The sequence below is a fragment of the Barbus barbus genome, assembly GCF_936440315.1.
Source record: "Barbus barbus genome assembly, chromosome: 26".
NCBI classification, from domain to species: domain Eukaryota; kingdom Metazoa; phylum Chordata; class Actinopteri; order Cypriniformes; family Cyprinidae; genus Barbus; species Barbus barbus.
In genome coordinates, this window is record NC_136754.1 from 15,313,445 (window position 1) to 15,327,892 (window position 14,448).

Sequence of the window (14,448 nt, forward strand, 5' to 3'; positions counted from 1 at the left end):
GACACAGCTGATCACTTAGAAAGACCTGTGAGGCAACTGTTCCAATACTTATGCTCACATCAGATAGAGGGATGAAACTCTAAAAGTGCTGAACTTCTTAGCTGGTAAAACATCTATGTGTTGAATCACCCAATAATAAAATGTGACATTCTGTAGTTTTGTTGTGTCATATTAATCTTTTAATCATATTTGTAAATGTCTTGACTCCACAGCCAACAGAGCAATTTTGTCTTTACTGTTCCAATACTTTTGGAGGGCACTGTAAAATATATATATATATATATATACACACATATCTCTCTCTTCAAGTTTTAACTGGATTTTTAAACTGACTCATTTCCTGCTTAACAAGTAAAACAACTCTTTCCTAAGAAATCAGTGTTCATCTAGATTAGACCATAAGACTATATAGCACAGTAACATTCATACAAGCATAATACACCCACACAGTTTGAGATGGTAAAAATACAACATGCCTAAGGGGACTGCCGGTGGGCTCTCTAATAGAATATTTCCCCTCGGGCCACTGTGAACAAAGACTAAACTGTTCAATGTCACAGTTGATTCACAGGGGGAAATGCCACACATTTAGGAATCAAAGGTACCCTGGAAGCACTCTCAGACCAACTTTTTCCAGCAGTGCAAGTATTATTTAAGCATAAATTCAATACAGCACTATTGGCACAAAAGGCTATCTTTTGCCTTTTTTCAAAGCTAGAAGGAGGCCAAGTTGCAATGTCATCAATGTGATAAAGTACAGTCTTAGTGTTTTAGGTACAGCTAATGAAGAAAAGTCAACTGTCTCTTGTACATGAGGATATGTGTGGTAAATGAAACGCATGAGTCTGATGTCACTTACCTCTATGAGAGCATGGAGTTGACCTTCCTGTACACACACCCCCATAAATCTACAACACCACAAAAACAAAAAAAGAAAGGTTGATGTTAGTTTAATGCTCTGAAGCAGCAGCAGCGAGTTTGAAGAGATTTCTAGGATGCCAAAAAACAAAGTAAAAGGTCAATGTACAATCAATAGCATAAGAGCAAATTCAGCTTTATTGATTAGAATGCCGTTTATACCAGCGCTGACTTTCTCTGAGCCTGCTGTCCAATGGGCTTATTTTATGCTCTACGTTCATTTCTTGTGTAAAAAATGGCTTTTACAAATGACACCATAAACTCAGACAGGTTTATGGTGCTGTACATCAACACAAGCTATAAAATGTGAGACTGTCTCCAGTCAACTGGAGGGTAAAACTCTGATGTAAACACAGGGACAATGGCAGAGCAAAGGCACGATCTTTACTGTAAATAAAAAAAGCAGATTTTTCAGGTGATGAGGTTGGGGTAAGAAATAAATTAATACTTTTTTAAGCAAGTGTTCATCAAATTAATCAAAAGCGACAGTAAAGACACTTAAAATCAGGGCTCTGAACCGGTTCACCGATTTTTTTCAAACGAAAATGAAAACCGGAAACAAACAAGATTTGGACAGGAATAGAACCAGAAACAAATTAAATGCCCACGCTCAGCTGTGAACTCATAATAATAGGCAAGTCGCAATGGCAATGCACTGGCGTTAAGAGTTTATCCGAGGATAGTGTAGGATGGACTCAACAGATCACACGCACCTGCAGCGCTTCAGTGAACGGGAGAAAACAGAATAAAACTATAGGCTTACATAAAAAGGAATATATAGGCCTACATACAAATATATTTCACTTTTAATCGTTGACAGATTAACAAAACGAAAAAAAATATTTTATTAAGGGTTTTAGTTTGTGACGCAATTCCAAGTTCACAGAAAGGAAAACAAGATGGCATTTTTTTTTAACAATGCAGCAAACATTTTTAAATCTCTTTAAAAAAAAAATACTTTAATGTTTTTAAAGCATTAACAGATTTTTTTTCTTTTGTTTAGTAGCCTACATTTGGCCAAAATCTATAAAAAGGTGGTGCTATAGTGGGTTAAGGTAACAGATCTCTTCCTGTTTTTTTTTTCCCTTTCTGTGTGAGTAAAGAAAATGCTGTACTTTATTATTATTAATGTATATATATTTAAAAATTCTGTTATTAACCAGTATTTTTTCTACTCAAACCAATTTCAGAATGGTAACAGTACGGAGGAACGCAGGAAAATAAATGTTAAAATATTGATTCTGTTCGGAGTGAACCGACTGAATTGATATATTGATATATTTATTAATCAGCACAACTGTTTTCAACACTGATAATAGCAAAAAAAATTCTTCAGCATTAGAATGATTTCTGAAGGATCATGTGACACTAAAGACTGAAGTAATGACTGCTGAAAATTCAGCTGTCAATCAATCACAGGAATAAATTACATTTTAAAATGTATTGCATTAGAAATAGTTATTTTAAATTGCAATAATATTTCACAATATTACTGTTTTTTAATCAAATAAATCTATCAAACCCTAAAAATCTTACAAACCCCAAACTTTTGAATGGTAGCGTATGAATGAATAAATATGTGCGTCAATTGTGATGTCTGATGTGCCTCAAATCTTTTTTTTCCAGAAAGTCATCACTTGCAAACAGTCAGAAAGATCAGATTTGAATAATACAGCCGAAATGTTTGCTCAGTGTGAGGCCCACACGATATAGACATGCAGTAGCATTTCACCAATTTATTCTCAGCAGTGATGCAAAGTATCACTGTCTCTGAATGGCCACCTCACAAGAAGTCATTAGACAGGATACAACTTTGTGTTTTCAAAGTTATGGCCCCATAAGGCTAGGCCAGGCTTTTATTGCGGGTCTGTGTTAGGATTTCTTAAACAAAGCTCCCCTCAGCCTTCTGCTGTCTGCACTACGGTCCCTCCACCCCCATTCAATAAGACGTAACAATGGTGTGATTGTAAACCACGCACAGACCCTCTCTCTCACTCTTTCATCCACCCACAAACTCACATTCTGCTCTACAAACAAGCCAAGTATCACAAAAATGGAAGCAATACCAGACATATTCAAACAGTAAATCATGTGTACTGCAGCATTGTTTGAAAGACAACTGCTTTATTATTCTGGGTGGTATTTTGTCACAAAAGCACAATGACCAAGTTTAAAAACATAATGACAACAAATGAATTAAAAATAAGGTTACACTTTATTTTAAAGTGTCCTTGTTACAGTGTAATTATACATTTAAGTACTGCAAGATATTAATTAACCACATGTACTTACTATATGGTAAGGGTTACGCCCGTTTCACACATACTCCGTGTGCAGTGCGTTTGCAGTGCATATTTTTTTCCGTACCCATGTTAACATGTTAGAGCTTTCACACTGCACACGGTTGCAGTCCGTCGATCCGTTCCAGTTGCGGTGCGTATACAGCTGTGCAGCGATCGTTTCCGCACCGAGTCTATTTTTGCTGTGCTGCACCGCAGTGAATTAAAGTGGCAGCGCATTGTTCACATTAAAATAAACACAGATTGACAAGAAACTATAATAATTTCATCATATAAGCATTTATAATTGCAGTTAATGTGTTCTACAGTTAATAAATTACAGGGTCAAGAAGTAAAAAAAAAGTAAAATCAGTATAGTCCCAAGAGTTGCAAAATGCGATCAGATATTACTATTTTTTTCCCTCAAGAAATACATAATATATATGTTGGGGAGGGGTTTGGGGGGAACACTCGCTGGCAATCACGTGACAGGCTGTCGGACAGAAAAGTACTCAAAAAGAAGGTGATATGGATGACACTCGTCTCATCGTGGAGGTGGAAAAACACAAAATTCTTTATGACCCGCAGAATATGTTGTACAAAGATTTCTGAATTTGTTGCACTCAGAAACTGCGGATCAGTAGCGCACTGCAAACGTGTGATGTGTGAAAGCACAATGGCTCGTCATGCTTCCGCACCGCATACGTACTGCAACACGCACCGCATACGTACTGCACACGAAGTATGTGTGAAACGGGCGTTAGGATTAGGGTTTGTTTTTTATAATTTATTACTATTATTATAAATATTGTTATTATTACTTGCCCCCCTTCATTGTCCTCCATTCTTTCCCAGTCTTAATGAAATTGTTATTATTATTACTAATATTTGTTGTTATACAACTTATTTCTGTTATTAATCTGTTAAGATACTATCTGATTTGTATGCTTCCTCCCCCATCCCCAGATACAATGATGCACACGGACACATGAATGCAAATACAGGAGCTAATTAGAATGGACTTGTAATGATGGCTATCAGTATATGTTTGTTTGTCCAAGTGATTCTGTATTTGGCACATGTAAATATTGTCACATTCTTTACTTACTTAGCCTGTGTGTTTTACTTATATGTTTGGTCCAAAGGATTCTGCATTTGGCACATGCCGAATTAAAAAAAAATATATATTAGGGTTTGGCTGACTTGCATGTAATTATGCACAATTAATTATTATTATAGCAAGTACATGTATGTAACGTGCAACAATGGCACCTTAAAATAAAGGGTTTCCAAATATAATAAAACAAAAACTAATAAATGAAATAAATACATAGGCAAATAAAAACAATAAAAGATCTAATTCCCATTTCATCCCCAGATACTGTCGACGATTTTAGTCGACGAGTCGTTTTTTTTTAAATCGTCGACTTCATTTTGCTCGCGTCGACTAACTGGCAAAATACAGGAAGTGGCACATTTCACAGACTAGAATCCATAAAACACATTTTTAGACTATATTCCAAGGCTGCATGATATATTAAACATTTAAAAATCATAATTAAGCATAATTGTGAATTTACAAATGCTATGATTTAATTAAATAATTATATGTGATGCAGTTCACACAGTAATGACAATGACAATTTATTTATATAGCACAATTAATTTCAACTTCTGTCGACCAATGTGCTTTCCAGTAAGACTTTAAAAATAGAAAAATACACACAATGAACAAACAGTAAAATTATGACATCATTTAACTATGCCATCAGCCATACGCTTTAGAAAATAAAAATGTCTTTAGCCTGGACTTGAAGATATTAACAGAAGAAGCTTGTCTAATGGAGAGTGGCAAGGCGTTCCAAAGCCTGGGGGCAGCAATACAAAAGGCACGATCACCCCTGCACTTAAGCCTCGACCTAGGTGTAAACAATAGATCCTGGTTGGATGACCGAAGGGATCTAATGGGTTGATATTCAATCAGTAACTCACAAAGATAGGTAGGAGCCAAACCATTTTGAGATTTATAAACGAGGAGCAAAACTTTAAAATCCACTCTAAAACAAACAGGCAACCAATGTAATGAGCGTAAAATAGGAGTAATATGCTCCCTCTTCTTGACCCCGCTCAAAAGTCGAGCCGCAGCGTTTTGAACAAGCTGCAAGCGGGATATAGCTGTCTGGCTAATTCAAAAATAGTTAAAGTAGTCCAGCCTAGATAAAATAAAAGCGTGAATTACTTTTTCAAAATCTTTAAAAGAAAGAAAAGGCTTTGCTTTAGAGAGTAAACGCAGCTGAAAAAAAGCAAGCTTTGACTACTGAATTTATTTGACGGTCAAACTTTAAGCCATCATCAAAAATTAATCCCAGGTTTTTTACCCATGGTTTCAGACATGGAGACATCTCACCCAGATCCAATTTTGGGGAATCTAAAGATTCAGAAGGGCTAAAAACAATAATTTCAGTTTCAGTATATGCTCTTGAATTATTTCCATGCCTGTAGGTTAAGTACATGCGTCCCACAGCAGCTCCGTTCACAGTAGCTCCACAGAAACATTGTCATGTGGTCATGTGCACAATCATTTACATGTGTTGAGCATCTCATACTCCATCTCTGCATGTTGTTGTGAGTTTGTGTTTATTATAATGTTCATCTGGGAACGCAACGTGCGCCATTTCATCAGATTTCAAAATAAAAGCTCAAACCCTCAGTCTGATTTTACACGGTTTGATGTCCACATATTCATGTAATTACAGCGGCTGTAGCATTTCTGTCCTCAAGAAATGGCCAAATATTAAAGATTAAGTGTACGTTTGAATTAAATGGTGCTTGGTCAATATTAAACAGTAATGTGTAAAAATAATCGTCAGGCCGTCGGCGCCCCTGCAGGCCTTTGTTGTAACGTGTAATCTACATTAGCTCTATTGTTTATAATACATTATGTATTTTAACAGTTTTGTTCAATAAAACCATATGATTTCTTGCTTTTGATACTTTATTTGAACTAATTATTATTGCATCATTGCTATTATATATGAACTTTAAGTGATTTTAAAAGCTATTGTTCACATAAATCCATTTTTATTACCACAAAAAAAAAAATTATTATTATGAGGCCTTATGAAATCAGTTTTATTTCCAAATTCAGTTTTTTTTAATTTTATTAATTAAAATGCCTAAATAATTGAGTTTTACAGTTTTATCTGTACCAAATTCTGTTTTCCATTATTTTCTGGATTCCATTTTAATTGTTCCATTAAATTTTAATAATAAAAAGCATCTCTAATTAATTGATTTTATATTAAAAAAAGTTTTTTTTTTTTTTTCCAGAAATACTGCACATTTACATTTTTCACCTAACGTTAAATAAATTCTAGTAAATAATATTTATGGTAAATACTCCTTTAAAAAGTGTTTTTTTGATTATAATTTTATTAGTAGTAGACTAGAACACATGGCTATGTTGTCATTATTACACTATAATACTGAACTTTGATTTCAGTGATTTGGACTATGAGATGGACACTTGCTTCTTGCTCTCCATGTTGCACTTCTCTTTTGCTTTAAAAAAGGATTTCATAGAAATTTGGATTTCATTTGGTTTAATAAATTATTTTTAAGTAAAATTGTTGTTTTTTTGCGGGAAATTAATCGTTTAGATTAATCTAAAAATTAGTCGATAGATTAATCGAAATAAAAATAGTCGTTATTGGCCGCCCTACTCCCACGGTCTCACTTATTTGAAAGATTGCATTAATTTTGAGCCACTGGCAGTGCATAAAGCGAGGCACACTCCTTGTTCAAAGAGTAGGAAACCTAATATTTATATTAAGCTACATCAGCCACTGCTTTATATGAATACTGCAGTCATGTTTTTCTTTGAAACACGTTATTTCCATTTTCCCATTTAGTTACAAGCTTGTTAAATTTACTTTTATTGGCATCAGCTCCTCAGTTTCTTATTAGCGTAAACCACAACTTCAAAAACCAACTTCATAAAGTAACCGCACAGAGACACCCGGCTTTCATGAAGACTGGACTGGAATTTGCAATAAAAGTCATGGCCTAGCTTTGAGCCTTACACATTTTGCAATCTGCATGATCATTTTAATCCAATCAAATAAAAAAAATGTTAACCCACAGTGATAATAGTTTTGTACTGAAAGCAAACCTGAGTATGTTGGGGTGAGAGAGTCTGTTCATGAGTTGAACTTCTCGCAGCATGTTGGCACGATTACTGCTCAGCTTGTTCATCTTTAGAGCCATTACCTGGTCCGAAGCTTTGTGACGCACCTAAAACAAACAGGGAAAATGAGAAATGATCTTTCAGCCTACTTCTGAATTTGAACTAAACCATACAAACAAAATTAAACGAGTCAGAGGAACTCATTTAAATATTTAAATGCTCTGAACGTTCATCTTAAAAGGGATACAAAAATACTGCAGCTTTTTGTTCAAAGTATCTCAGACCATTGCTTCTTACATGTTATCATCCAAAAATTGCATCGAAGAAAGTGAAATCCACAGCATTAGACCAACAATACCACTCAGAGGGGAAGTGTCATACATAGTAAATAAGGTCTAAAAGAATAGTCGTTATCACAAAACCATTTTTTTAGCACATGATGAACAAAATAGACAACTCTGCACGACTGACTTTTGGCCACATACTGTTAAGGGTTTCGCAACATTTCTGAAATGTGCCTCTGCAGATCTGTTTTCTAGTTTCCTCTTTGTGCTTTCATCTTGCTGACCAATCAAAAGACATTGAGGAAAAGAAATATCAACCACAGGATTTCCTCATGAGTAAAAAAATAATAATCATCTTCTACATCCGTAAAATGCTGACTTCCTCAAACTGTATGCAGTGATGGAAAGACTCAACACAACAGAAGGATTACTCAAAATTCAGGGCTAGGGAACCAAAACATTGAAATCTGTGGTTAACTGCTGTGAATGTTGTATCCGTGACACATAGCAACATTTTATGAGTGTTTCCTTTTACTTCAAATGCATGGTGCAGACTGTACTGCAACCAATCTCAGTCTGGGGGATCAGCAGCCTAGGAAGAGCCCATTTCGTTTGCCCACCTACAGTGAGAGCCACCTGTCAGACATGGACCCAGATGCCTCTGCTACAGCACCCAAACTCTCAATCTGTTCTGGTATTATCAAGTCACAGCTTGCTGCCCATGCAACAAATCCAGCGTCCTAGGAAAATGTTTTGGTTCCTCAAATGTAGATGGATTACAGTATTGAGCATTATGATATTCAGGGATTCTGCATATTGCAGTTTTTTTCTATTGGATGTTTGTTTGAGATTACCATGAGTACAGATTGAAACTCATTTGTTCAAATAAACTGAAATGGCTTTTATTGCATTAGCTTTCCAGACAGGTTCTTGCAGACCCCCAACACAGCTGGTATTTGGCTCACCGCATTACCCCTGCCTGCGCCATATGCAGACACCCCCTGCCTGCCATCCTAAAATCATTCACTCTGCTTTAAATCTCAGCCACCTGTGTGGGGAAGGAAATATTCTAAATGGACATATAACAAATCACTAACAAGTAATGCTTATCGATTTTAAGGTAAGCGGGTCTAGGGATTCAAACTGTAGGGCTCCAATTATTTAGTTACACAGAAACAAGAGCTGAAGTACTTTTTAAATTCAATTCACTGCACTTTTTCCCCCACTCTTTAAATAAATAAATATTCAAAAAATTTACTTTTGCTTTTGTCTGAATCTTCCTTTTTAGTGAATCTTGCTCTGAATTTTCCTTCTTTGTTATGGATCTTTTTAGCTTCAGGCACCTAAGGCAATACATGTTTAACTTTTATTATTATTTAAACTGCAAAAAACTATTTGCATGCTCAATTCAAAGTTCATGAAAGGCTTAAACATTTGCATTTCTTGGACATTCGCTTCATTAAATAAAAACTAAGGTTAAAAGTGCAAGTGCCTGCAAGATGCAAAGTAAAGGGAGATAAATTCTTTCTAGTGAAAGTGTGTCCACATTATAAAACAAACATCATAAAAGAAAAACCAAACTGGAAGCCACAAAACAAACTGCAAAGAAAAACTCAATGCATACACACTCAGAAATCGTGCAAACATTTAGGGGTACAACAACTTGTCACTGGGGCACTTTCTTTGTAACTTTATTTTAAGGATACATATTGTAAGACAAATATTATTTTAATCAATTCTGCTGCTTATACATAGGGCACTGCCCTAGCGACAAGCTGCTACATCATTAAAGGCACAATTTTTGCACTTTTTTTGACAGTGTATATAGTACGTGGATGTGATCGAAAGCACCACAATCTACTGTGAGTAACTCTGAATGGACAGAATTAAAATAAGCCAACAGAGGCTTCAGAGTTGCAAGGTCTACAGTTCTTACATCTCTCCAGACACAGTTTGATCTAACAATGGCTGAGCTCTGATCTCTAAATGACTTAATACCTGGCCTAAGAGGACAAACCTGGCCCATTTATGACAAAACACACAAGCTAAGACATGCTGCATCAAGTTTTAGATGCAGCATGTGCATGTAGAGAGAAGCTCTGCAGAGACAAATACTGCTCATGAGTGAAAGAGTTCACTGCTATGAGGAATTGATCTTGGTAATGGGCATTATCATGCACTGTTCTCCCAGGGCTTTTCTGACCTCAAAACGCCATTGAATTATTCACAGTGAATAAAGTGAACAGCAGTGAATAGGCTACTGTATTACTGATGCTCAGCATCAAGGGTAGTACTCAATTTAATGCAGGAGGTCATCAGGATTTATGTGCAGCAAACAACAAAAAAATACAAACTGTAAATCAACACTACAGACTCAGAGGAAGATGCATGTTGTCCTCATGTTAAAAGAATGGCAATATTTGACATCTCAGACACCAACCTACTACTACTTGCTTGAAGAACAGAGAAAAGAAGCACTGACTCTTAGTGCTGTCAAACGATTAATTGCGATTAATTGCATCCAAAATAAAAGTTTGTGTTTACATAATGTGTACTGTGTATATTTATTATGCATTTATAAATACACACACATGCATGTATATATTTAAGAAATGTTGTTTATATATTAAATATTTATATGATATAATGTATATGAATATAAATATATACACATGTAAATATTTCAAAATATATGCTGTATGTATGCGTCTTTATATATACATAATAAATACACTCAGTACACACACACACGTATAATATGTAAACAAAAACTTTTACTTTGGATGCGATTAATCGTTTGACAGCACTACTGACTCCCACAATCTCTGAAAGCTACTTTATGCATGTTACTGGTTAAAGGACTAGGTAAAGCTATCCTATAATAGGTCATTGTATCTAAACACGCTTTTTAATGGACTTTTAACGTCTTTATATGACAGGATAAGTGCAGAGAAACAGGAAACTATTGGAGTGAGAGAGAAAGGAATGGGATCAGGACATGAACCAGGCAGGATTTGAACCTGTGTCACTGTCAGCCAATTACAGGCATTGCTATGCACTACTTTAGGCTTTAAATCTCCATCTATGTTTGAAAAAAGGCTACACAACTCTCACCTCCTGGTGTGCAAAAACTGTAGGAGTTATCAAACTGTTGAATCGGAAAAATCAACGTTTTCATGTTCATTTATAACTATAATGAATAATGTCAGAACTCAACTCTGCAGGTGATTTGGTAAGGTCAAGTGACTAATAACTGAAATCAAAATGACTTATTGTCATCACACAACCATTTTACCTTGTAGACCTCTGAAAAAAACCCAGAGCCAATCCACTCGCAGATGAAGTCATCAAGTCGGGTCAGGCAAGAAAAGGCACTGATGAGGGCCCGGTAAGATGAGGGACACACCCTGTCCAGTGGTGCTGGACTGGTTTCTGCTCCTCCTCCTCCTCCACAATCTGGGTCCTCCAGCCGATCTGGCCGCATAGGGAACCCAGCAATGGAGTTGCGTTTGCTCCGCTCCATTGCTACTGGTGCACAACTAATCTGGTAAGAGTATCAATCACCGGTTCACATTTTTGACTGTCCTTGCCAAACCTACAAAGGAATAGACAAATGGATGAGTAAAATATTGTTAATAATAGTATGTCCCATTATGTTTATATTTGTTATACATGTAGCTTTGCTTCTATTTGAGTGAACAATATATAGTGATGGAAAGCCAAAAATAAAAAGTACACTGAAAAGTTGATTACGAAATCTTGATCTGTGCCACAAAAAAAAAAAAATGCTGAAACAGAAGTAGCAACAGATTTGGTCTTCTGTATTGTGACGTACATTGAAATAAAATGGAAAAAGTAAAACACAGCGGAAACCTGTTTTATTCGATAAGTTGTTGATTGGATGTAGACAAATCTGAATGCGAGTTTGCAGTCTGTTGTTCAAAAAAAGGAGGATCATGGTAAAAAAAACAAAAATAAAACATGTATAAAAGAATATTTCACAATAAGATCAATAACAAGCATTTAGAAAAATAATAATAAAAAAAGATTCATTCTGTGCTGACTTTGAAATGGACTTTCATTTCATTTGACTGTTTACACAGTCAATTTCTTTAATATTTTTTGCAACCTTGAAAGAAAGTCTGAAAACGGCTCTTTGATGTACTAACAGTTGTCAGCTATTCTAAGCACTTTTTGCGCAATTATTTAAGACAAAACTAAGGTAAACACATAGAAATAGAGTTAGGGGGGAGTAAAAACACCTGCCAAGTGCAAGCAGATGTAGCCTAATTTTAAATTCCTTTCACTTTCACAATTTCCTTTCGTCCAAACAAGCAATGGCCAGTGGCCACCTCGACTAAATTTTCTGTAAATTAACACAGAATCAAGCCATTTACACTAATTGCCCTTCATTCATCACAAAAAAACTTGAATGGAAAAAAAAAACATGACAGATACAGGATAAACTGTCCCTGCAACATTCCAGTTGTAAGCTTGGGAACGAAATAGAGAAATAAATAAATAACACAAAACTCACCCAGGATCTAAACACTGCCTTCCCACTCTTACATTCGAGTGCCACACCCCAGTAAAAGCCACTTTAAAAGAACCAAACATTCACGCAGGCCTTAGCCTGCTCAACAGCTGACTCTACTCACTACAGTGTGATAAATGAACTCAGTCCTCTTCTATAGATCCCCCCTGTGATTTTCAAAGATGTAATGAAGAAGCCAATCATATGGCTAACCTTCAAGAAAAATTAAGGTGGGCTGTCGCTCTGCTTTTGCTTCCATAAACATTCACTACTAAATCATGCGATTTACAGTTGAAAGCTACCAAAACTGTTGCACGCTCAGGGTTGTGTGTGTAAGAAGGGCAGGACTACTAAAGACAAGCCCTAAAACAGCCATTTTGGTCATGATTCCAGTGGCAACGTTCCACAGAGCTAATTTCAAACTTGACCTTCAGCTGGGACAGCCTTAAGGCCAGCCAGCATTCAATGCTCAGCTTACTGCATGATTTGACCCATATACCAATCGCTTTTTTCCCCAAATAACCCTCTCAGCCTGGAAATAAGCATGTCACGAAGGGTCAAAATGATGCACTGGGTTCCTACAAAGGGGTTTCACCAAACAACAGCTATGACAATAAAGATCACACTTATTTTGGTCTAAAGTTACACTAATATTTGATTAACTGATATCTCATGATCTATAGCAGCCAAAAAGACAGAAATTCCAAAAGAGTTTGTAATGCCTTCACATTCTACTGGTCATTCACTGGTATTTTAAGTCACGTGATTAGACAATACAACCCATATAGCTACTCTCTGATGATGTGAACAACAGCATGTCTGACATTCCAAAGATTAGAAATAAAAAATGAGAAGGACTTGGCCATCGTGTACAGATTTTTCAGCTCATACCATACATTTTTTTTTTTGCATGCATTTAACATACTGTACAATAAGGCTGTGTTTTTCATGAATCTGCTTAACACTTCAAAATCTGCTCAAGAAGTTGCTAAGTGCTTAGACTAAAATAGGCCTATTAATGACCACACTTAACAAGGTTAAACGCATAATACACTTCACAGGGTTAGTAGGCCTAGAAATTACAATAACGAGCAAATACGTTAAGGAAACTATGGCAACGGTTCCTAGCGATCCGGTGAATTTGCAAACTGCTTTGCACACTAATTGTGAGTATAGGATAAACCAGTAGTGCTAATGTTTTTACACGGCTTGCTTAGTTACTAGGGAAGCCAGCTCAAAGCGGACGCGAAAAACAACTCGGAAGTGCAAGTGTTGCAATCCGAGATCGCATAAATGATGCTGACCGAAAGTGAACTCGGTTGCTGCAAAACAATAAACTCCAGAATACCGCGGAGAATATGATCAGGTGCAACTGCATGCTGTCATTAAACTGTTACTCATAGGTGGAGACCAGAGCGCACTTTAATTGTTTACTGACACACGCGCATGCTTCTCAAGTTTAACGCACTTTAAAACCAAAAAGAAAACACCCTGCTGATCCTACACAAAGTTCAGTGTCTTACCTGGTCATCAGGCTTGAAAGTGAAGCAAAGATATTCTGGCGGTCCAAAGGCTTCAGTTAGTCCCATTACATTTTGCAACAGCAGGCGAGGGCCATATACTACAATCCATATATTTACATGCAGATATAACTGCTTGTTTTGACCGAGCGTCGGCTGGGCTATATTTGAACTCCAGGAGGAATTCAATAACACAAGCACCGTGTGAGCCTGTTGAAACTTAATTTACCGCGACTATCACAAACTTTACAAGTAGGCAACTGCGTATGTTTTGTCGCGCTGTCCACAAACATGAAGCGGTCAGGAGAAAATAAATAACGCGCGAGCTCTTTCCAGAGAGTTCTTTCTGTATCACGCCAGGCTCTTCGCTCAGTTTCTATATCCCTAACTAATTTAACAAGCAGTGAATCCCCAAAGATGTTATTCCATTGAGGGTGAGCGAAAATACAGTGAAGTAAATTCAAGAGGCAACCACTTCCATAACAGTTAGCTCTCCCCTACGGACCAAACTTACGTTTCTATTTGATGGAGACGGACGTCAACGTCGGCCATTGACATACTAGAGACTTCTTAAACGGGACTGTTTTGATCCAATCACCGGTGAGTCTGAATGCACTGTGGGTGGGTATTTTGATTGATTGACATGTCCTCGAGCGAATCAAAATGTCTCCTCAAGGTGCAGTTGTCCAATGATAGGCTTGCTTGTAATGGCATACTAAAGTACATA

General features: G+C 36.5%; 1 protein-coding gene across 3 annotated transcripts in view; it reads right to left on the reverse strand.

The window, feature by feature from the left end:
* LOC306846282 (dual specificity testis-specific protein kinase 2-like) overlaps positions 1–14,436 on the reverse strand; it is a 30,090-nt gene extending 15,654 nt beyond the window's left edge. The window contains exons 1-4 of one of the 3 annotated variants that reach the window (XM_079379542.1): positions 14,236–14,436; positions 10,963–11,262; positions 7,369–7,490; positions 860–908 (exon numbers count right to left, since the gene is read on the reverse strand). In XM_079379542.1, coding sequence (XP_079235668.1) covers positions 860–908; positions 7,369–7,490; positions 10,963–11,190 — 399 coding nt within the window. In that variant the 5' untranslated portion in view covers positions 11,191–11,262; positions 14,236–14,436. Of the gene's footprint in view, positions 1–859; positions 909–7,368; positions 7,491–10,962; positions 11,263–12,204; positions 12,321–13,724 lie in introns of those variants that run through there. The other 2 variants (XM_079379541.1, XM_079379543.1) reach the window with 2 other exon arrangements.
* Positions 14,437–14,448: the final 12 nt, after the last annotated feature.